This window comes from Macrosteles quadrilineatus, unplaced genomic scaffold (genome assembly GCF_028750875.1).
Source record: "Macrosteles quadrilineatus isolate MER2022 unplaced genomic scaffold, UCM_ALF_1.0 Scaffold_1__1_contigs__length_201487025, whole genome shotgun sequence".
NCBI classification, from domain to species: Eukaryota; Metazoa; Arthropoda; class Insecta; order Hemiptera; family Cicadellidae; genus Macrosteles; species Macrosteles quadrilineatus.
Genome location: NW_026542594.1, coordinates 140,670,216 through 140,696,522, shown reverse-complemented (window position 1 = coordinate 140,696,522; position 26,307 = coordinate 140,670,216). Strand labels below are relative to the sequence as shown.

Genomic DNA, 26,307 nt, shown 5'->3' with positions numbered 1-26,307 from the left:
GAATGTCGAAGCCATGATTTTAATTTTAGTTTCCAGTACTTAGAAATTTACTTTAATTATATTAAAGTCTAGCAGCCGACGCTATCGTTTTAAATTAGTTTTTGGTATAATACTTATTTTTGACAAAACAGCTATAAACAACCATCATAAGTGACATAAATAACAGCATTTGGAAAGGATAAATATGTAATGTTAATTTATTTGCGCTATATGTATTAGCCTACCTAATTAATGGTGCGTCTAAATTGTCCGTTACAATGTTCACATGTTAATAGTATTAATTAAGTACCATGTGTTATGTACTTCATATTTCTGAAACATTGTCAGAATTTATGTCGAGTTCTTGTGATGAAATCGCATTATAGCTATATGAACAATAGTTTACGAACATGTCACAAATAACTGTTGTTCGAGACTTTAATAGAATAATCTCCCAGCTTATAAAGCTAAATAGATAATCCGTGAATAAACTTAACTTCCCAATCAACTTAGATTAAAAGAATAGCTCCATTGATAAGCTTAATATAATACAAGCTTTTATCTAAAAAAAATGTTTCTAAGTAAGGCCTACATAAATTAAAACTTGAGACAAAAACAGTTAGGTTGAGTGGGCGGTAAAATATGAGGATTGTACAAAGAACGAACGAGCAAAACTATTGTTTGTTTGTAGACAAGTTTTATTTACTAACTCGGTGGGTATTTAAAATATATTTCTTTTAGCAACAAACAGGCTGGGTGTTAAAAATCTGTTTCTTTTATTGGTGTCCTGGAGTTCCGGAACATCATAGTGATATTACTTTTTGATTTAAAGTAACACGCGGTTGGTTATCACTGCGACGGCCACTTACATAACTTACTACTACAAACCTCTCTAAAATCATTCGAACATGGAGATCGCCACAATGGTATATAACATAACATAATTCAATCTATAATTACTTCTTAATTTGTGTTTATATAGAGATGGCTTTACACGATAAATCTATTTCCAGAGGTGTTTCATAAGTAGTAAGCGATACTTTGTATCAGGAAGGATGGCATATATCGCAGTTTAACAGCACATTGTTACATAGACCTGACGAGAGAACAATGGAAGGAAAGTACAGAAGAGTACACGTATGCAGAAAGTATACGTTTGTGGCAGTGCAGTGTAGAGGAGAGAGGAGTGAGTGGCCGATCGCATCATGGGGAAAGTGTTGGCACTCCTGATGCCAAATGATTCGGACCAGAATGTCTAGTGAAAGTGATCGAAGGCCGAGGCGGCATTACAAATGAGTCTACATGAGTTCCAGCCAAATGTACTTCTGATTGTATCTAAAGTCATGACTCGATACATTGGTATTACATACACATTCGCAATTAAAGGGTACCTAATATCTTTCGCAGTTACATTTTTATACTATAAATAGTAGCTACAGACCTACTATTCGAGAATTTGAGAACCACCTGTAAAGTAAAAGATGGACAAGGAAATAAATATGGCTTCGTCTCCTTTTATCGACTTGGTCTCAACTTGATCAAGTTTTTATTGCTGTGGCTGTGACCAAACATAATAATACTCGTAGTAGCAAATTAGGCTTTAACAAAATCAAGCCATAACCCGTATTACACAAATTAGCATCGCCCCGAGTTGTTGTTGATAAGTTAAGTGATATGCTCGACCGTTTTCAGCAGTTAAATGGCTATTTTCACTAACTCAAACGACCGATCTTAACGACTGTTTGTCACCACTCGAGGCAATATTTTGAGAATACTGTTAAAGTAATGAGGTTGGTAAACGCAATTGTCTTGTTTTACGTACGCGTAAGGCTTTTAGAGGATACTCATAAACGCGAGGCATCAAGAAATATATTGGTACATTAATTGTTTCCATATATACTCGAGAAAACAAAAATTAAGTGAGGATCCATCAACAACAGTCACCGCAGCGGAAGAAATCAAGACAATCGGTCATCAGACAGAAGAGCTGAGTGGGGCATTTACTTGAGCTCAGATGGAGGTTACGCTGTCCTGCATTCGAGGCATGAAGTAACATGACCAGGAGAGCATGACTGGGTCTAATAAGAGGTCGTGTTGAAGCACCTATTCATCGGACGTTCGTCTAAAAACAACGCGTCGTGAGGAAGTAAGGCAAACTTTCGGTAGTCCTGTCCTGACGTAACTCGAGTAAGCGTGCGTGAGTATGTTAATGATTAACGTACTTCAGACGTAACCCAACACTTGTATAACACACGGAAAATCGTTCCAACGTATAAATATGTTCTAGTGATCACCTTTGCATGCAATATGAAGCATATTACTAAAACTATTATTAAATCTCCATCTTCAAAGTACGGTATTCTACTTGTACCACTTGTTGTAGTAATACACTACAGTTCTGATGAATGGCCAGATGTACCTAAAGTCAATGACATTGGTTGCAATATAAACCTCACTAATCAGCGTCTAGGCATCGCCGGGGTTCAAGTATCACACGGCCGAGCCTGGGAATACAACCCGATATGTACCAAGACTTTGATTGATTGTTCTGGCGGATTCCTTACTGTTAAATATAAAGAGTGTTGGGTCATAAGTGTTGAAGAACATGTAGACTCAAACCACAAATTAATAGCAGTCAAAGGTAATCGTGATTGGCAGTGCCAATCTGAGGCTTCCAACTCAAACAGTCACAGGATAACATAAGTTTTAGAGAAATAAAATTTAGTAGTTTGAAAAATAAAACTGGCATTAAAATAAATATGTATGAAGCATAAGATTAAGTGACTTTTAAATGTTCACACAATTTGAAATGGCTATACTCATTGGTGCGTTTTGTTTGGTCATGCCATTTTACTAATGCTTTATCTCTATAGTTAAAATTCTAACCAAGGCCAAGAAATTAAGATAACGATAACATAATCAGTTTTACCTAGTAGAGGTTACAGAGTTCCGCAGAAGGTATAAAATATTATTTAAAACGTCCTCATTAACCACGCATTTCAAGTATAACAACCCTTGTCACGTTTCATAATGAAATTGATGCACCATTACAAAACCATGGCGAGGCAAAAAATTAGAGATTCTGTGAAAGATGACAAATTTTGCCTAATATTGATACAAATTTGTAAAGAATATGTTACAGTTTTAGCAATTAATATACGCTTTCTTTGTACGTCACTCTATGCAACATTTCCTGAGAAACACAGCGGTGAATACAGATTTTTTGTATTATGATTGTATTCAACTAGCTAAAGCAGCCATAAGTACAATGCTATCCACAAATAATAAAGTAAAAAAAAATCATTATTGTTAAGTAAAATGTCTGAAATATCCCTTGCATCATATTTAATGAAGGATAGAGTGAACAAATATATGCACAGTTGATGCCAACAGGGAAGCATTCCCGACAGTAAGACAACAACCGTCTGTATAGTGTTATTGTTCCCTGAACTAAAGAATCCGCAACACGGGACAATGGACTGTTGGTCAATAGAGTTGATTGGTGGGAGCTTGGGAGCTCCCTCAGGACATCATTGTCTACCGCAGAAGATCCACAATATTGAACATTGATTGATCACTGATCAGCAGCGGCATGACTCCACCATGACGTAACAGGTGTCCTTCCTGATGACGTTGTGTTTGGAAGCAAACACTTATCAAAAGTATGTCCCGTCTTCCTCCGTCAAACTTTAATACTTTCTTATTAATTGGCGACCATACAATGTATTTTAAGCCAAGTATGATTTTTTTTTTTTTTGTCCTGAGGACGCTAGGCACGAGCCTGGGATTGTTTTTCACATTACTTCAGGCTAGACCTAGGGGTTGCGGCATTATCACTTAGATAAAATCCATTGGGGACTTGGCGGGGATCGAACCCGGGACCTCAGGGACTGAAGTCCCGCGCTCTAACCACTACGCCAGCTCGCTCCCCAATAGAATGGAGATGAGTATAGTGGAGTGGCGCCCTAAATACAGTAAGACTAATAAAACAACGATGCTAAACTGGCCTCGCCACTATTCAGGTAATTTATTATATAATCAGTTCTTCTATTTCTATCTCTCAATGCTTTGTCTTGAACATTGAGCTACCCAGAGCCGAGGGCAACTGTCATTTTATCATCATTTTAGTTCAAGATCATCTCAAGAAACCCAAAAGAAAAAGAAGAACAAATAAACCAGTGTCCTGAGTTCAAATGCATTTATCATGTTTAAAAAATTTTCCACGGTCTTATAAAATATTGAATGTTATAACGCAATCATAGCTTTCAATAATGATGTATTAAGTATAAACTATTGTACTGTGTTTTGATCAGACCTACTGTTTAAATACAAAATATTTATGCTTGTATAGTGTTGACATGTTTTAATGTTTGGTACCCAAGGTGTTAGAGAGATCCCCTACGATCAGTAATCTAAGTGTAGCCTGTTTTATCCTGATAAAGTGTGAAGTAATATATTTTACCACTTTAAACAGAGTTGATGAAGATTTGGCATTTGAACCCATTTGGACTAACTGCTTTAAGAAACAAAGCTTCACGTCTTTCACTTTACTCTTATCATTCGTTTTCCATTATATTGTTAAATCATGCACAATGCTGTATTTTAGCACAATAATAAACAAGTAATTAGCACCAAATAGCCTAACCCAGAAATCTAAAACTATATGTATATCGACATAATAATATGATCTTAAGAGAACTAGAAATTATACAGTTTACAAACAAATAAAGAGCGTGAGCGGAAAATAAAACAAAGCTGTAAAACAGAAAAACGCTACCAGGAAAAACAAACAGTAAAAATGCAAATCATCTTGAATTCCTTCCTCTCTATTTAGCAGCGTTTGTTGATCTTAACAAGTAATATGCTGACGTACACATAGGAAATGATGTTACTTTGCATAATTGTGGCAAAACCCCAAAACCGTAGGGAGGATGAAGGTTTATTTATTTACACAAAAGTTTATTTATCTATCTGTGTTATTATAATAACGTTCTATTTGTTTCAGTATTTAACTAATACAAGTATTTCAACTATTGTTATAACATTTAACACTATGTTGTGCATGTGTTGGAAGAATGACTCGTATTTATTTATGTGTTTCAATGGAACCATTCAGCCGGTTTAATCGAGTATACCATCAAAGTGGGAAAGGGGATATTAAAAATACCACGACAACAACACACACTACCACACTCCCACACTCCAGACTATCATTAGGCTAATATTGTGCTGTAAAACCTATACAAACCATTTGCTACCGTATATACAGTATATCACAACCTCAGTGTCAGTTAGTTGTTCCACATGAACTTTGACCTAGTCACTATCCTGCCTCACACTTTCTACCATTGGTCAACTCCGTATGTATAGGCTACATACAGTAGGAAGTATATACAGTACAGTATTTCACAACCTCAGTGTCAGTTAGATGTTTCACATGAACTTTGACCTGGTCACTATCCTGCCTCGCACTTTCTACCATTGGTCAACTCCGTATGTATAGGCTACATACAGTAGGACGTATATACAGTACAGTATTTCACAACCTCAGTGTCAGTTAGATGTTTCACATGAACTTTGACCTGGTCACTATCCTGCCTCACACTTTCTACCATTGGTCAACTCCGTATGTATAGGCTACATACAGTAGGACGTATATACAGTACAGTATTTCACAACCTCAGTGTCAGTTAGATGTTTCACATGAACTTTGACCTGGTCACTATCCTGCCTCACACTTTCTACCATTGGTCAACTCCGTATGTATAGGCTACATACAGTAGGACGTATATACAGTACAGTATTTCACAACCTCAGTGTCAGTTAGAAGTTTCACATGAACTTTGACCTAGTCACTATCCTGCCTCGCACTTTCTACCATTGGTCAACTCCGTATGTATAGGCTACATACAGTAGGACGTATATACAGTACAGTATTTCACAACCTCAGTGTCAGTTAGATGTTTCACATGAACTTTGACCTGGTCACTATCCTGCCTCACACTTTCTACCATTGGTCAACTCCGTATGTATAGGCTACATACAGTAGGAAGTATATACAGTACAGTATTTCACAACCTCAGTGTCAGTTAGATGTTTCACATGAACTTTGACCTAGTCACTATCCTGCCTCACACTTTCTACCATTGGTCAACTCCGTATGTATAGGCTACATACAGTAGGACGTATATACAGTACAGTATTTCACAACCTCAGTGTCAGTTAGATGTTTCACATGAACTTTGACCTGGTCACTATCCTGCCTCACACTTTCTACCATTGGTCAACTCCGTATGTATAGGCTACATACAGTAGGACGTATATACAGTACAGTATTTCACAACCTCAGTGTCAGTTAGAAGTTTCACATGAACTTTGACCTAGTCACTATCCTGCCTCGCACTTTCTACCATTGGTCAACTCCGTATGTATAGGCTACATACAGTAGGAAGTATATACAGTACAGTATTTCACAACCCCGGGGTCAGTTAGATGTTTCACATGAACTTTGACCTGGTCACTATCCTGCCTCGCACTTTCTACCATTGGTCAACTCCGTATGTATAGGCTACATACAGTAGGACGTATATACAGTACAGTATTTCACAACCTCAGTGTCAGTTAGATGTTTCACATGAACTTTGACCTGGTCACTATCCTGCCTCGCACTTTCTACCATTGGTCAACTCCGTATGTCGGCTACATACCCGTTTACAGTGTGTCTATAAAAGACTTTTACGGACTTTGGGAAATGAATCCTCACACTAAAAGGAAGAAAACAGTATATGTGATGGTATGTCCTAAAATGCTTATTACCCAGATATCCGCAATTTTTTTATACAAAACTATTTTTACCTGTGAAGTTTTTCATTCGATGATTATGAAATTTGGTAAGCATGTTAACATACACAATAAATATTATAGAAAAGATAATAAAGTTGGTCCGATGGTAAATTTCAAAATGGCGGCTGTTTGAATTGTTATAACTTAAATAACTCAAAAACGGCTAATTCTATGAAAGAATGTAAAGAATAATGTTTTTTAGCATTTTTAGTTTCCTATCAAACAATACCAAGATCATAAAGATCAGACAGCAAATAACCGAAATACAATGTTTTTGGTGTAAAAATTAGGCAAAGTTAGTCGGGGAACACTTAGTTTTGCCTGATCTTACAACTAAAAAACTTTCTATTTCAGTAATTTGTCGTCCGATATTTCCCCAAAGTCCTGAAACGTTTTTTATGGACACCCTGTACAGTATCTCACAACATCAGTGTCAAATATTTAGTTGTTCCACATGAAATCAAAATTGTAATTTTTTTTGTTGGTGTTGATTAGGGAAGGAGGATGGCTTACATTTATAATTGTTGTGCACTCATTCGGTTATTTACTCCATTCTTAATAGAACATTTTCTCGGTTGTCTAATGTTTTGGTAAAACAAAAGCAATAAACATTTCAATGGTGATAAAACAGATAACTTAAGTGTGGAATATTACTCTATTCAGACTGTTATACCTGCAGAAAGTAATAAGACTTGCTGCATTATCCATTTATGGGACATTATTCTGGAATACTAGCAAGTCTAGCGAGTGAAGTTGAGTGATTAAACATTACGGACTTGAGCTACTTACTGCTGAAGTGCCGTTACTGACTGTCTGCGACTAACCTGCAAACAGAAATAACCATAAACATCAACACGGGGTGGCGATATACGACCAACGGTTTACTACAAAAAACTATGGTGCAATATACCTAGTATTATTGTCAAGTATCAACTTTGCAACATAAATAAACTGAGTAGTTTTACAAAACGTAGGCACAAGTCTTACTTTACTTACTATTGCGACAAAGATCTCAAACAAGTTCATGAAATCTTCCTACGCCTTAACATTGTAAGAGATTAGTCTCATTTTATACTCGGTTGCATTTAAAGGTATATACTATCCATTTGTTCATATTAAAGGTATTGTATGATTTTTATGATAGTTAACTACATAACACTATGATAGCTAAGCCATTGCATTTAAAGAAATATTAAAATGTCTGTTTACCATGTTATTAGCAAACTATTTTGCTGGGATCTAGGTCGTACAGTATACGTTGACCTGGCCGACACGAAAGTTACGTTTCCTCACCCGGATTCTCTTTTGTAGGCCTACATAGTGGTTTGAACTTTAGGAACTGCCATAATATCCACTTTAAACTATTAAAAAATGCAGTTACAAGATCAATAATTACGAATATTGAATTATAATATGATGTATTCTTTGACAAGAAAAAATACAAACTCTTTAGTTTTGGCTGTTTTTTTTTTATAAACAAGTGTTGAAAACTATTGTATGTGTAATAGTTATTAGGAGTGCGACGGACGATCTCCCTTGTGCTGGTAGTAAAGTTTTTAGGGTGGGTTTGTAGTGATCTTTTGTAATCTGACGAACACTGGTTTGATTCTTAGAAAAATTAATTAGGTGTTTTTTTTATGATTTGAAACTGTATACCCAGCTATCCCTTATGAATGGGATTATAAGGAGAAGCTAATCTTAGTTAGCAGCAAAACTAGCATTTAATTTTTTTTAGCACTCATTCTATAGATGTCTTCTTCTTGGTATGGGGAAGTTTGGATCACCTCTAGATTTGCGCCCGACACTGGATAGTTGAACTGTCACTGCCATTAGAGTGGATTTTAAGGGTCGAATTAGCAATTTTGTAAACTGAGTCTAATCACGAGGATTCTACCATGTATGAGTGGGAGAAACGTGAATTTGTCCTCCCTTTGAAATTCTCTAGAGTAAACACGAGGTTGAAGGGGACATGATCCTCGAACAGCCTCAGTCCGGTTGGGTTTCGGCTCCCTGGACTAAAACATCACGAAACTAACTAACTAGTTCTACTCCCATCCGGATTTATATTCAGCTAAAGATACGGACGCTGTGTCAGTAAAGTGATTAAGAGATGCAGTCAAGTGAGAGAGGTGGAGGACAGTGTATTATGCTGATAGTGACTGTGACGGACCTCGGGCCCTGCCTCGGTCTTCGGGCTTGGGTCACGGCCTTGGGGCCAGGGAAAGTAGAGTCAACAGCCTCCCTGGTGTCGGCCAATCGGCCAATTAGGCTGCCTTCACATTCAAATGGACCACTGAGGTCGAGACTTTCTTTTGGAATACAACTTTTAAAGAAATTTAACGAATTCACTACTCTTTTTTGTAATTTCTTTTTGTAAGATATCCAAGAGATCCATAAAATATACATATATAATATATAAGAATACTAAATAGTTCTTGTAGTCCAGAGGTAATCTATACATAGTTATAAATATAGAATCAGGCAACTAAATTTGCCGAAGAAGTCTGCTAGTTCAATGCCATAGCTCCTTGTCATCCATGTTTTAAAGCGTCATGTACTAAACACTATCGCGTTAGATTATTTGCAGTGTTATTGATAGTAGACGTTTCACGGACCTCCTGTATACCTAGTGACATCATCCTCGGGATAATCTTGGCATTGAAGATCCATAAAACCACACAGTAACGTTCGTTTACATATTTATTTATGCATAAACTATGGAGGACGAAGTCGAGTCACGATTCTAATTGCCTCCACAATCGGTGAGTTTAAGAACCGGTATCGCGACATAGACACAGTATCGGAGATTCCTGGGGGCCCAGCTTCTCAGTTCCGAAGTTAAAAACATTATGATATTACAATAAATAGTTTATGGAAATTCTTAACGTAAGTAGCACAGTGCACGTATATTGCGTTAGTAATTATTAAAGATTTAACATTAACTATCCTCTCCAAAAAGTGATTACTCTGTCCAACACATTTCTAGTAAATTAAACATTGTACAGAAAGTTTATATCAAACCATTGACTATTGGATTCTGAAGTTGTATTAATAGTCAAAGATAAAACTAAGTATTTTTTACCACGTTTCTGAGTATAAAATCAATTATGATACCCTTGTCTTGAAAGAAAACAAGCGAACATAGGGGGTGAAACTGGGTTTTAGCCACAAGGACATGTGCATTTTTAACCAAACGTGCATTCAACAAAGAATCTCTCCAATTCAACGTACACCATTTAATTATAGTTTTAGTTTTGCTACAGTAGCCTCTCAATTATAATAAATATTTAAGTGGTCTCACCTTAATTTTTATACTATAATTAAAAATAACATTTTCGTTGTTTACTGTGAGCAGTGAATACATTATAATGATCCAATTGCATCAACACGCAGTACTTTTGATTCCACATTATTGTAAGCAGATGTAGGCATGATCTGTGTTGAGGCCGTGTAGTGTTACGTCGCGTCATCGTCTGCGGTTGCTAGGCTAGTCGTTGCATAAACCAGTGAGTAGATTTCACAAATAATACAGAGTAGGTATTTCATTATGATATGTACAACTAAATCATTAACTCATTTCTTAATGTGTTATAATGTCGTAATTAAAGAAGTATCTTATAACTTCTTAGTTATAAAATAAATTAGCATGCTTAATAGAATAACTTTCTACTGTTGCCATTTGCGAATTTAAATTGAGAGTAAAACATGTAAACGTAAGACTGTTCAGAGTTCTCCAGCAATGATTGGTGCATGGATTCTCTGTCTGTGGGGGGTGAGAGGTCGGCGAAAGTGAATGGATTGAATGAAAGCGGGACATGACACAAATCGCGACCCAAAGTTCTGACCAGGCATCCGCTCCAGTATGAAAGCGAAAAATCTGCTGCAATAGAAGTACGATGCTCTAACCATGAGGGGTACGGGGCTCCAACCATGAGGGGCAAGAGGCACTAATCATGACGGGGAAAGAGGCTCCACCCATGAGGGGAAAGAGGCACCAACCATGAGGGGCAAGAGGCTACGACCAAGAGGAGTAAGGGGCACCAACCATGAGGGGCAAGAAGCTACAACCATGAGGGGAAAGAGGCACCAACAATGAGGGGCAAGAGGCTACGACCAAGAGGAGTAAGGGGCACCAACCACGAGGGGCAAGAGGCACCAGCCATGAAGGGAAAGAGGCACCAACCATGAGGGGCAAGAGGCTACAACCACGAAGAGTAAGGGACACCAACCACGAGGGGCAAGAGGCTACAACCATGAGGGGCAAGAGGCTACAACCATGAGGAGTAAGAGGCTACAACCACCAGGGGTAAGAGAAGAGGCTACAACCGGAGATGTCTGATTCATAACATTAGTACTGTAGATGTCTAAAACGTCAGCTCCAGAACATGTATGATACGTAAAACACAAGTAGTCCTTTTAATATAGTGCATGTCCTTTTACTTTTTATTTTACTTTTAATTTTAATTCACAATCAGCGTGAGTTAGTTAATAATTACGACGGTAAAAGAGGTCAGAAATTAGTTCAGTATATTTGTTAATCTAAATCATTAAAATTGTTAGGCCAACATGTAGGCACCTTGCAATATTAATCTGTAATCATAGAAGACATTGAAGGCTGCAGTGAGTGAAAGTTTGTGGAGTATTTCGTGTTACTCCAGACTTGTTACTAGATGATCCATCCAGTTCCAGACTGATCTCCGTGCACCGTGACCAATCAACGTACCGCTAGACTCCAGCTAGACTACCGAGGTGTTGGTTGTCTAGTCTTTACTCCTACCAGATCAACTATAACTGGTAATATATGCTGGCTTGTAGCTAGCAATATACAGGGCCAAGATAAACCCCCAAGTTAAGGTTAAACATTCCTTACTGATATGGTAAAACATGATTTTTAACAACGCGTTGAAATATCGATCAAAGCGGCCAGGCTTCGGATCGTTCACTTTTAAATAATAAACGCGTGTTACCAGTTACCATTCTTGTAACTTTGTAGTTTTAGCTAGCGTGTTTGATATATTTAGTTTTAGTGACTTTCCCTTGTCCTCTGAGTATTTTTTGGCACTAAAGAATTCTGATTACGATTATGAAACTGATTCTGTTAAATTGTGGTTGCTGGAAAATCTATTTAAGTTACAAAATAAAACGATGGCGTGACAATAGGTTATTTTCAATTGTAAACTACTCTAGCATGTAATAACTGAGTATATTGCTAGAATGGTAGCGAATGAATGACAAAAGTCATCTGCATTTCGACATTGGGACATTGTGAGTTGATTAATAACACTGTGTGTTTGTCTGTTTGCACTTTATGGCCTGTTTATCCACCAAATTGCGTGTCATAGACGGTCATATTAATGGAGTGCTCTGCCGAAACAATCACATTATCACAATAGAGAACAGCTAATGACAGCTTCCTGCTGTTACACTGTTAATTGTCTCTCCGAACATAACAACGGAATATTTAATAACGGTTCATCACGTTTTTGCATGTAATAAACACTTTAGATTTACTTATTTCATGGTTTTTATGTTTTAAGAAGTTGAATAAAGAGGTCATTCTTGAATATTGTAAATGGTTGTTACCGTCAAATAAATAAATAAAATAAATAAATAAAAAATAAAAATAATTATAAAATAATCATTATAGATTTTTTTATCAAACCCATTTCCAGATTTTATACGTAACTTGACAGTTTGTGTGCCTTTTTCACATGTTATGCTCTTTGGTTTTTTAGGGAGCCTTATTCATAAATATTGGAATTTGAATCACATTAGTTCTGACGACAGAAATTAAGAGTAGAGCAAAATTAGTTGTTTATCAAACACAGCCAAGTAAATAACAGTACATTTCTCTAGTTCATACCAATTATGAAACTATAGTAAATATTACATTGCTTTTCACGGTATATTTGAATGATACATTTTTCTATTTATTACAAAGTATGTATCAAGTTGTTTTATCGGTTTGTAGCTTATTATTGCATTGTTGTCAATATAGTTCGACATATCGAAAGTATAATGTACACTAAGACAATCGTAATAGACAACATAACTGAATCGCTTACTAAACAGCTGCTGGTTTGCATTTGCAAAATTGATAACAAGTTGGAAGTTGTTTTGAGAGGCACATGAAAAGTATTTTTATTTTTAACTTAGTTTGCTAAATAAATGGTAAATATGATGAAAACTATAGTTCATCACACGAGTAAAATGTCATATGGACCAGCTGTAGTCAATTATTATCAAGCAAGAACATCAACAAGAACTTCGCCTCAGTCGTGACACTTGAGCGCGGCTCGAAAAGAGCCATTTTACGCCCTAGTGATGAAATATAATATTTATGTTCTGCATTGTTGTAGCCTATATGAGGTAAAAATAACACGTGACTTTTTGGTACAACGTCCCACTTGGCTGCTCAAAGACTGTACTGTATCACCAGTACGGAGATGTGTAAGTGAATTAAAGTGCGTATTATATTTAGCAGCCTGGCCATCTGATACATGCTGCGGATGTAACTCTAGCACCGGCTTTATAATTGCTGTATTGCATTCCCGATTAATTCTGTAATACATCCTGCAACCCGAGCGAGGTCTGCAAGCTTTGGTTATTAATGCTGAATAGGGGAATCGCTTGTGTTTCTATCTTGGAGGTTTGCACCAGTGTTGTGGGACAGAGTCGATCCCGGGATATCGACAAATATTTCAGGGATATGGGAAGTTGACTCTTAAAACAGTACAAATGGTCTCTTTTAGAAATAAAATCACTAGTTTATACTGTATTTACAAATAAAAAAATGTGTGAAACCAGCAAAAAGGATTGTTAATGATCGAAGGATGGCACATACAGTATATCAACTAAAATATTGTTTACACAAATATGGAATCAATATATCAGAATGCGTAGTTTAGATTGTGTAGCTCACTCTTATTATTTTCAAAAGGTCATTAATGAAGCATCCTCAGGTATTACATGTACCTGTGTGAGTGTTTACCGAGTAATATTATGCACAAGAGGCTAAGTAACGGTTGACGTGTAAGCGTTGAGTCCGCCTCTTGCCAGTAATCTTACTAATATTATAAATGTGAAAGTTTGTGTGTTTGTTTGTGTGTTTGAAGTTCAATCACGCATACACCACTGGACGGATTGGGCTGAAATTTTGCCTGATGATAGCTTACATTCCCGATTAACATATAGGCATATTCTTATCTCAAAAATCCTTTCGGGCTCCGCCCTAGTGGCTCTGTAATTCCCCATGTTAACCTTATGAGTATTCATATTTAAAGGGAATTCAAGAATTTAGTCAGCTGTTTCAACTAAAAAAGTTGGTTCTATGATATGGAAAAGCATTAAAAAGTTATAAGATTTACCAACAGGGTGCAGCGCTATATTTTTTTGCATTTATGAAAACAGCTAATTTGAACTAAGCAGCAACAAAAAACTGTGATTCGCAATGAGAACTGTCAAAGTAGGATTGTTTACAGTTATGTTTATGTTTTTCATTTCATGAATAATTTGGGATATTTTGCGAATTGTTGATAATTTATTTTTCTCTATTGTTTAGGTGAAGTGGTAGAACATTATGGCTATGGTAGATGTGTAATACTATAGAATACTGTAAATTTAAAAAAGCAAATTTTATCAAACTGTGTCCTCCCTTATTGCAAACGCAAAGCGTGAGTATAACTGCAATAAGCATTTTATACTTATATTCCAACCCCGTACGAAGGACGGGTACTCTGCTAGTCAATAAATATATCAAAAATAGGCTATTCAATCAATATACTGGCATTCTACCAGCCTACATTGTAGAGCCATTTTTATCTTAGCGATTATCAATAATGCTTTTAGTGTAATCAGCGTTGCGTATAATCTGCCTAATTATAGTTTTAATTAATAACACGATCTGATAAATGTTTTATGCTTGTACAGTTTCCGTTGCGTATGTAAACCATAGATTCTTTATCCGTAGATTAAATTACGACAGATCCATAGATTAAACTCAAAATTTTTTATACAAGCTAATCATCGTGTCAGAGATGATTTTCCAGCGTTGTATCCATAGATTCTTTACAGATAAACTTCTAAACATCCTTTACAAGTATTAAATATATACAATATCTAATTTTCAGTATGATTCTAAACTGATAAACAGATTTAACTCGAAACAGAAAACTATACTTCCGCGTGAATGGCTATATTAGTTTGAAATCACCCGACAAGAAAAAATATAAGATTCATAATTTATGATTTACGTTGATAGAGCTCGTAAATACAGTTCATGTTGAAAATTCTATTATCTATATTCTAATTTTCATAAATGCCAACCATAAAACAATGATTATTAACATCCCAAAAAGCAAGCAAAACTAAACTTTTAATCGTAAAAACCCCTACGAAAAGTAAAGCAGATTTTTACATACATTTTTAGGTCCACGGACGGGGACAGATTAGAACAATATTTACCTCAATTGTGACAATATGTATTCTATTGAAGATCAGTACAGTAGTTGTAGTATGAACTATGTAATAATGGTAATATTGACCGCTATTTTTTACATACACATTTAAAATATTTTCTGATCTTCCTGGCAAAAAGAAAAAAAAATATATATATACTCAGTGTTTTTAACAAAACCTTTCTCATACTTTGGCTTGGAAGCAAAATGGTTATAACCGTATCATGTCAACAGGTAAATTTTGCTAAGTAAAAATAATACAAGTCTAGGATCGTGAAAAGTTTATGTTGAAACATTATAAACATAGTCGTTATTATTTTAGTGTATAATACAAGGGGAAGTGGGTGGGTGTTTATTATATTTATAAACATTCCCCGATTTCCAATTCAACAGAAGTCAGATAGTAAAAATAAAACAGTTCTGTTGCAGTACGTTTATTTTTCAAAGAAATCAAGAAATATATCCTTGAAAAGTCTCATTTAACATTTATACTGCTTCCGAGTTGGTAAAATAATTACCTGAAGAAACGAAGTAACATGAATGGAAATGTTGCTCCAAGTTGGAGTAGTTTATTTTATTAAGGCGAGAAGCCCCAAATGAGATTGCATGTGGTCGGCTAATTAAACTTTTAACTACTGTGGAAGGTTTCCTCCGAGAATCTCCGGTTGCTACTGAGTAGGTGAGTGGGCGACCGACCGTTACTGCATATAGGATAGCCACAACACTTAGAGATTACTCTCAATGGTATAAATGTTTTATTTTAATACATAAAAATGAAATACGAAGAGTTTCATTCCATTCTAAAAAAAGTTTTGAATAAAATATTCAAAAAAACACAAACAAACATAACATTTCAAACATGCAGCTGCGGTATAACGTAAAATATTACCTACAGACCTGAGGATAAATAATTTTATTGAATTATATATAATAATCTATAGTGTTGATGACGTTTAATGACCATTGGTTGTGAAAGTACTTATTTTTAAATTTACCTATATTACAGCAAATTTGAAACAGGTATTTTCTTAAATTAGTTGTTTATTTTGCTTGGTATTTTTAGAATACATAGCATTTGCTGTTTTAAGGCGTGTTTTATATAATGTAGTATGTTCTGACTATAGCATTTTATATAAGTAAATCTATTGTGTCATGTTGGTAACACTGGTAACTGTAGAGACTAAATAGAGACATCCTGATTTGAAGAATCGACCATGTTGAGCTGTACTTACTTACACTTATTAAATCCATTTTACTGTAGCTAGTGTTTTTATTAATAAAACCTAGACTACAACAAGGCGTTATGATGTTTGCCAAAGACCTCAGAGACAAATCCCAAAATAAAGGAATAATAGCTACTTCCCTATAGGGAAATTCGCTAAAAGCTTAACAATTGAGACAATAATAGGTCGACAATAGGTTGAACCTAAACAATTGGTTGACACTTTTATGTTTGTAGAGTATACATTATTACAATTTTTAGAACACATGACTTAAAAGTAAGGTTTGTCAAAAGTTATAGAATGCAATGTATATTTAAGAGTCTTCATCAGTGGTAGCCATATTGCATTTTAGTCCCATAAGAGCAATGTTTAATTTGACAAAACATGCCATCATTTGAGCAGGGTGCCAGTGTTTTTTTATAAAGATATAGTTTTGACAATTATAATTAGGTTTATAACAGAGTACTAGGGAATCAAGAAATCCTATTTCAAATATTTGTTTTTGTCTTTTCTTAGTAAATTATTTAGTTAAAGATCATTAACTTTTCATTATAGGTTAAGTGTAAGAAAGGGCCATGTGGCCCTAACTTTGCCTGTATAAATAAATGATGTTTACATTTCATTTCATAACTTTTAAGTGGAGGGAAAATGGCAAAACTAAAATTATAACTCCCTAGAGGACCACTGAACCTTAATTTTAAAACCACAACTATTATTTTACCACAACAGGTTTTTAGAAATTCTGTTACAAAGTTCAAATTGCTATTATGGGACTAAAATCCAATAATAAGATCCACTGATGAAGACTCTTAACCTATATAATTAACTACAAATGGCGTTTTCTCCGTCTAAAAAGGTCTACAGCATCCTTTTTCTCTTATATAGGTAAGTGAACCTACAGCTTTGGAGTGTTATTGCATAGGTAACAACGCATCCAACAACAACAACGTATCCATTGATGACTTGTGGGAATTGAATCAGAACCTCAGACAGCTAGACCAGCTAAACCTCTTAACACTCGTACATGTTTACTATAAAGTTATAATGTCGAAACCCGTAAAACTGTCCGCCCTTTTCAAGTAAATTTACGGAAAGTTCGTACTTTTAGAAGAATGAACCTCTAAGAAAAGACCTAGAAAAAAGGTGGGAGTGGCAGGCCATAGACCAATCTTTAGAAAGTGGAGTTGAGTCAAGGTTGAACTCCGGTGTACAAAGACAACAGCCCGAGCAGGCTGCTGGGTCTAATGGGCCACCCCTGCCTCAATGGCGGTTCTGGGGAAAGTGGAATCCGACAATTAACCTGACCAATTAGCAACAGTCGGTGCCAGTGTGACCTCCTGAGCATTGGGTCGTTGCGCTGCTTTGCTGCAATTTGGAATGAAAACTACTTGGACTAGTTTTGTGGAATTTGATTGACACTTTTTAACGACACATACACAAACGATAGTTGTAATGGTCGGTGTCATGGTATATACAGTACTAGGTTTACTATAAACGTAGCCATGATCCTTCTTCTCCAAAGTGAATTTTTGTAACAGCAAAGTTGCCACTGCTCACAGCAAGCATAAAAAACGAAACAGGGACATAATATGAAGTGATATACGGGAATTAAGATAGAAGTGTTAATTAGATAGACGATAGGCCAGAGTACAGTTTTCGCAAAACGTAAAACATATTCCATCTATTTAAAGGAAATCTTGATTCGAAGGGCTGCTAATTGGTTCATCATCCCGTACAACGTACGATCTTTAGATACGAGAACAATACTGTTAACATTTTTAAAAAGTAGCAAACACGTGGTATAAGATTTATTACCAAGCTCACGACATGTCCTAATTTTTACTCCACGTAGGCTCTCCCACAAAAGATCAAATAGATTTTATTCCGTCTAAAACTGATATCAGCAAACTTACGTGTTGCCAAACAGTTTATATTTAAACTGAAGGCAACCTTGAAAATGTCAAAACACTAATAGCAAAGCAACTCATAGACTACATAAATATAACTACGCCAAATAAGTCATTAGAAACTTTACTTTCGATTCCAAGGAGGATTTACTGATGAAATAGAAAGTGGAGGTTAAGCCTACCAGTTTCACAAATGTAGGCCTCCCGTTAGGAAAGCAGCAGCAGTGTGTCATGGGGAAGTCGAGTTTTAATGTAAAACAATGATGAGAAAACTGCGACGCCAGCTCATGTGAAATAGCATTATCATACATTGTAGATGGCTTCTTGTTTACCTAATGGCAATGATACATTCAATGAAATATAAGTTCTGTTTTATACGTTTTATATAAAAATATATTTTAAAGTATCCAAGTATTTAAGTATCCGATTAATATTTTTTTACACCGGTCTTTTTCACCAATAAAGTAAGGTATAAATGACTACTTCGTTAATAATATTCATAAAATCATTTGTTTGTGAGGAGTCCGGGCCAACGTACAAATTGGCTTAAGATACTCACAACAATTATTGTTACGACATCAGTAATTTGTACTAGTCAAAGATATGTTATATAGATATGTTTGAAAATATAAATTGAACAAAATGGTCGGTCAATTTGGAAATAAGAACAATACACTTTAGTGTGAGAGTATCTAAACAATAGTGTTTTTATCGCTATTTGTAATACCATTTGTACAACCGTTTTGTCCTTATCTTGTAAACCAATATAACCGGATTCAATACTAATGTTAATATTTAATAGTTGATTAGACTAGACTGTATATTTTTTTGTTTGCAGTTACTTTTACTTTTATCTATATTCAACACACAAAACACTTAAAAGAAGACCAACACACTACGCTGAAAGAAGAATGAGTGTGAACGTATCAGCGCAGCAGTTAGTGGGAATGGTGCTTGGTTGTGGGAAGATGTGCAAAGGTTAGCCAAGTCACGGCGCGTTGAGGTGAGGCAACATCACGAGCGAGTATCTCCGCTACAGACTACAGGGATGTGCCACATCGACAAGTGAAACCAATCGACTTAAGGAAACACTCCCTGGGTGTAGAGAGAACCTCTTCTACAGGCAACACTACAGGTATGTGCCACATCGACAAGTGAAACCAATCGACTTAAGGAAACACTCCCTGGGTGTAGAGAGAACCTCTTACAGGCAACACTACAGGGATGTGCCATATCGACAAGTGAATCTAGTCGACTGAAGGAATCACTCCCTGGGTGTAGAGAGGACCTCCTCTAGAGACTACACTACAGGGATGTGCCACATCGACAAGTGAAATTAATCGACTAAAGGAATCACTCCCTGGGTGTAGAGAGGGCCTCCTCTACAGACTACAATACAGAGATGTGCCACATCGACAAGTGAAATTAATTGACTAAAGGAATCACTCCCTGGGTGTGGAGAGAACCTCTTCTACAGGCAACACTACAGGGATGTGCCACATCGACAAGTAAAACTAATTGACTAAAGGAATCACTCCCTGGGTGGAATAGTAAAACATCCAATAACACTTTGCACAACAGCCATCACACAGACTACTAATTTTCATACACCGTCCTTAGCCGACTACTGAAGTCGCTCGCCGGTTGTGATTTGCAAATTTGTATAATGAAAAATTTTTTAATTATTTATACTGACTAAAAATGGAATTTTAATAAAAAATATAACTCACCAGTCCCATGCTATATGCTCCTAAATACATAGCTTTTCTATTTGAACGAAAGCCAGTTATTGAATGAATGAAAACCTGTATATGATTCACACTCTGTTATACCTCCACATTACTCATAGCATGTGTAGTCAGATGGAAAATCCGACGAGTCTATCAAGACTTTGGCAATGTCCGTGGGTTGCGGTGACATACATCGCGGATGTCATCATTCTTTGGAGTTGTAGCTAAACTGTGACGTAAATAAAATAAATAAATGGAAGAATTCAATGTGTCTTATACACATTGACAGATTGAAACACGTCAAATTAACAAATGCTCTATGAAAACATTACTAAGGTTTGATAATTCAACTGTTGAAAAAGCTAAACTAAATACAATATGCGGTTTTCTGCTAAGACTTGAAATATTTTTTTGAGTAAATTTGCCTAGTTAACTTTTGACTGACTTAAAAAATAGTAGTTCCTCACAATCTACACAAGGTGTTTGGAGGAAGATTACCTTAATATTCGAGGAAACTATGTTGAAAAATGTTTGGTTGACAGAAGAAAGTTGACCAGTTAGTTGTTCACCAAGGGCACTTAAATTAATTTTTAAAACTTTCAACAAGTTTTCATCCCCCTTTTTAGGATTCTAAATTGGCAGGTTGAAAACAAGCTTGTACACTGTTAATATAAACTGGAGTTTTACCGGTAGACCATTGGCAATGACGGTTAAGATCTTTTAATATCCTTATTTGCAAATACTGTACGGTTTGATATTACGAAACGTTTTCCACCGGTCCATTACTTTCTATATTTACTCATCAAATTAAATAAATAGTAGGTGAATGGTCAAAGTACTTGCCATCAAATCTGAAGTTCGCTGGTTCGAGTACAAGCGAGATTGTTTTTGGACTCAGTTGCCATTTGTCATTGGACTATCAATAAATTAATGATACAATCTAAAAAAAGGTCTACGCTAGAAAGTAACATGACTATGGTTTGGACTGTTCCCTTACAAAAATCCCCAAAAATGATAATGGCGTAGAAAAACACGAAACAAAATATGGATGTAAACTGAAAGTAACAAAATACAACTACCCATTATGGTATCCTACAAAAAAATATAAACTGATGAATAACAATTATAAAGGAGGGCCTGAAGTCATTTTCATAACTTTTTGAAGTCATAGTGATTTTCAATTTTCAATGTAGTAATTTTGTTAAGCTTAAGTTATATTTTAAATTACTGTAATTTCATAATTATGTATTTGGGTTAACAATACTCTGAGGAGTAAAATTTGGTATTAATCTTAAATTAAATTTGATGTGTTCAACTTCCTCGAAAAAATATTATTTTTTCTATAAATCTTCTCCTATTTTACATGCCTTAATTTATCACCTTAAAATACTGATGCATCAGCTGTTAGATGTGTTTTTAATTATAGTTTGTTTGTTTACTTTATCGCTTTTGATTCTCACCTTAATATGTTTACGTTACGATAAAGTTATTAGCTGTGATTCTGCCACACACTGCAAAATGCATAAGAGATTTTGATTAAAATAAGCAATATGTACATACGTACGATTGAGATTTGCCTGCATAATGTGTATTCTAAGTGCGTGTAACTGTTTTTTACAGTAGAATTAGAGACCCATATATTCTCTTAAGTATTCTTGCTTCGCAACAGAAGCACGGGTAAATTAATTAGCATTTAAAGCTAAAGGATCACGAACTTTTGATAATTTGTTCGATAAATCCTCTCCTAAGGGCATATGCCTAAATTAAAGGGTTGTGTTCAATCTCATTAAAGATATTGAAGATCCATCAGCTGTTATATTTAATTTTGTTTTTATTTGTAGTTTGTTTGTTTACTTTTTTCCGATTTAATATTTTGATTCTCACTTTATATGTTTACATAAAGTTATTAGTTTTGAGTCTGCCTTACAGTTTAATTCTAATACCACACAAGAGATTTTCATTAAAATAAGAAATAAGTAAAATTGAAATTTGTCTGTATATTTCATGGTAAGTGTGTGTAATTGTTTTTGTAGTATATTTAGACACCCACACGATTCTCTAAAGTATTCTTGTCCCGTTGCGAAGCACGGGCAAACCTTGGAACTTGGTCTAATTAAGTTTCATAATTTGTTCAGCTGTAAAATGAATAATCACTGATCTATAACCATTTTATTCAGCAGCCAGTTCTAAAGGTATTTGGAATTTATTTAATGATTCGTGGAGAAGTAAAAGCTGTAACACGCGCAACGCTTTCTATAATCATAATAACATGTCTTGTCACTTGTGAATTTAAATACACAATTTACACAATTTAAACATTTAAATATTTTTCAATATATATATAACATAAGCCAACAGACAGCCTGTTGAGGAGTCAGCAGCGCGGTGGAGTATCGTGTCGCCAGTTCCAAGGTTGACCGCTCATCAGCCGCGGTCCAGCCAGTGAGGAGGTGGAGCTCTACATACTGTCAAAACAACCGAACTGTTTCAGCTGACCACCAAAAGTCTTAAAATTGGCCACAATAAATATTTAACTGCTAACTATCCCAAGGCTATGTTTGCAGTATGTCGATAACCCTGTTTAACTTAATGAGGCAGCGAACTTTCCATTGGCCGTTAATGATAACTGTCGTATGATAACATTTTTGGTCAACAGTTGTAGCTAGATAGTTTAAGGTCACTTTCTATTAGCAGTTTTTACTTAATATTAGCATCTAATGTGAAGTTTGATTACAATTTCACTAATACAGTATGCTTGTTTTCACACCACGTTGCTATTCTCAATCAATTAAACTATGATATTATGTGGCTGGCTGAAGTACACAATACTCGCAGTTAATTCCATTACCTACGCTGGGCGCATGCAGGTAAGTGAGTTTGTGCAACTAGGCTAGTTTCAGAGGAATAGTTGGTTGTATGGTTATTGCCAGCAAGTAGTAACATCATAAATACCATGTATTAGCTGCATGCCAGCATTAATAAGTTATTTAATATAAACTAGAGGTCATTCAGTGGTCGAAAACTCGACGAAAAATATCTAATGTAAAGAATTCTTAATTTTCACCCCTCGCTGTAAATAAAACATGTGATTGGAATTTCTTCCATTTGTTTTGATTTTCTGTGTATATTTTGTTGTTTTTTTTGTCACCAGCATGGCAATCCATAAGACCCATGTTAATTTTTTTGACATTTTAAATTCATTTTGTGTGCCTATTTTTGAGCCTATTTTAATTTATGAAGGAATTCTGCACATCTACAGGAAAATATCTTTATAACAGTATTTTCCCTGCGATGCACACGAGCTGAGAAAAAAGGTTTTAAAGAAACATGATTGCCTATTAATATATAGGATGTGGAAATGTAGTGAGATTATTGTTAAAATGTTAAATATCATAACAAACATTACAAGTTACATTCAAGAGCTAAATATTGTATTGCTGTTGGATCCACTGTTCATCAAGAGAATTTAACCTTTTACACTTTACCAACTCACTCCTATGTATGCCAGCCGTCTTACAAGTTAAGAAGAAATCATGGTTCGCTGTAAAAGCTGATTCAAAACAATTAGTTCATTAAACTTTACAATGATGTGTATGACAAATTTTCTCAAGTGGGCCTGGGCAATTGACTATGAGTAATTTTATTCATTGTCTAAGATAATCTATTACAACGCAATACAGACCATGTATTTTAATACCTATCCTAGAAAATCGCAACTTAAGTTTTTGAACTATTTTGCAATCTTTTGGTAGAGTCAGACACTGGCAACTTCAAAACACATTGGTTTCATATTAAGATACGTTTGAACCATAGCGCGGATGTTGTTGTAGACTGTAGACCGGAGACTTGAACGGTGGTACTGATGTAGTTCTTACCTGTAGCTGTGGAGGCGGTAGATGTGGATGTTAGTACAGTGGTGGTCTCCTGGGCCAGGACACAGGACACTGACACCAGCACCAGCAGGATCATGGCAGGACACTCACAGGACACTAGTACACCAGTACACTCACGCACACTACACAGTACACGGACGTCTGACACTCTCCTCGGACACCTATTGCCGACTCACTACCTCTACCTCAGTACCACCTCGCCGCTCACCGCTCACCGCGCGGCTGGGATTATCGTGCAGGCGCAGGGGAATATCGTGCACTCAGTGGGATTGTCGTAAGACTGCTACGGTATGGAGCTGCAGCTAACAATAATAGTATGATCATTATTATAATATTAATTAAAAAAAAAACTTGATTTTTCAAATTCAACAACGATGTATTACTCACATAAACATTCAAGATAACTATAATCTTTTTGGTAGAAAAGTAAAAAAGTTCTTACTGCTAACTTCTTAGGTTCAAGGGAATTTTCTTTAAGATAATCTTTATTTTAAGTCTTTCCAGCCTGGAAAAGGAATAAGACTAAGCTTGTACTGCAAATATAACTGGTTATAATAAGATTACCTTATCACGAAGTAAGATAAAAAGAAAACTGTCCAACGAGAATTAGTTAACTAACCACCGATAACGTTTTTAACCACTATCGCAATTGTTTTACCGGCACACATTGTCTTCGTCAGTCTGCGTATACCGAGAAACATTTTTAGATCTTTCGTCAGTTCTTTCACCGATGGAGATGAAATAATCGTGCGTGGAGCGTACAATTATCGTGCTCACAGACGATTCTGGTGCACCGCTCTCACCTGGGCGCGACGCCAGTGCCGCCTAGCGGACTTCCTATAAACCCTCCTGGAATTCCTATTTTGCTTTTTAGACCTCTTTTTATTGGCGAGTGGCGAGTGCCGACTGCCGCTGTACTCCTCCACTACAGTACTATCCCTGGCTTCCCCGCAGCCCTCACTCTACAGGTGCCATTCACTGCCATTGTCACGGCAAGCAGAAATCACTACAGAAACATACTGGAGAAATGTACATTACAGAGTATACTTCTGATGGATTCGCTAGTGTAGAATCATATTTGTTATTTTAGTAATTAGTAACTTAATACATGTAACAATCCTCCTTACAGTTAATATCGCCGTATAAACATTTGCCGCTAATTATAAATTGAAATTTCAGATGGAATTTTATCCTATCACTCTCTAAAAATAACCTTGAATTTGGGGAAACCAGCATAGAACAAAAATTAATTGTTTATTAGTAAGAAAAAATACTTTAAAGTCAATAATTCCTGATCCGTCAATAAACGTTTCATATTGATTGACGCAGCAAAATATTTCACGATATCATTTAATGAGGTCTGTTGTTGTTTAAACAAGCTACTCTTATCTGTACGTTTAAACGAGGTGCAAATGGAAATAGAAATGAAGAGAAACGCTAACATCATAATAAATGCCAACCCAAATCTTAAAACTATAATCTAAAATAATATTTATGAATTAAAATACCCTTAGAAGTTTAATATACTACAAAAGATCGTAAAGATATAGGCTTGTAAAATATACATTTATTGCTAACATTGTTTTAAAAGTATGTTTAGCCAAATCAACATTCCTCCAAGGATATGATTAAAACCATTTGAGAACGCAATATGAAAGCCACCTTTTTTCACAAAGAATATATCTTTAATATGTGTTAATGTGTAATTATTAAATGCTATTTAGATAATGAAACCACCATAATATATTTTTAATACGAACCTTATTCTATGCAATAAATGACTGTATTATGTGGCATATAGTCAATAATATGTCAGCAAGCATAACTAAAATGTAAAAATTAAATTTCTAGTCAGTTTGTGACTTCAGTTTAAAGGATATTACACAATCCAGTGTTTAAAATGGAAAATATAGAAATCTCAACAATTTAAGATGGCAACACATAAAGCTGTTGTTCAAAGTAACACTTTAAGAAGAAGTTACAAAATTCTGACACAGATAAGTTTTTAATGTAGCTATTCTCACAGGGGTAGCGGATTTCTACCGCCGGATATTTACCCCCATGAAAAAATGCCTACGTCATTTTGACGTCACGAGGGGCGGGGCCTATACACGGTCAAGAAACAGCCCGCGACTGGAAATCTACCCCCGGACATCTACCCCCGGAAATCTACCCCCGGACATCTACCCCCGGAAATCTACCCCCGGACATCTACCCCCGGAAATCTACCCCCGGACATCTACCCCCGGAAATCTACCCCCGGACATCTGCCCCCC

General features: G+C 35.7%; 1 protein-coding gene across 2 annotated transcripts in view; it reads right to left on the bottom strand.

Annotated features, from left to right (window-relative positions):
* The window catches only part of LOC128985788 (putative epidermal cell surface receptor), an 86,444-nt gene extending 62,250 nt beyond the window's left edge, over nucleotides 1–24,194 (bottom strand). For both annotated transcript variants that reach the window (XM_054405665.1, XM_054405673.1), the window contains exon 1: nucleotides 24,014–24,194. In XM_054405665.1, coding sequence (XP_054261640.1) covers nucleotides 24,014–24,107 — 94 coding nt within the window. In that variant the 5' untranslated portion in view covers nucleotides 24,108–24,194. The remainder of the gene's footprint in view (nucleotides 1–24,013) is intronic.
* Nucleotides 24,195–26,307: the final 2,113 nt, after the last annotated feature.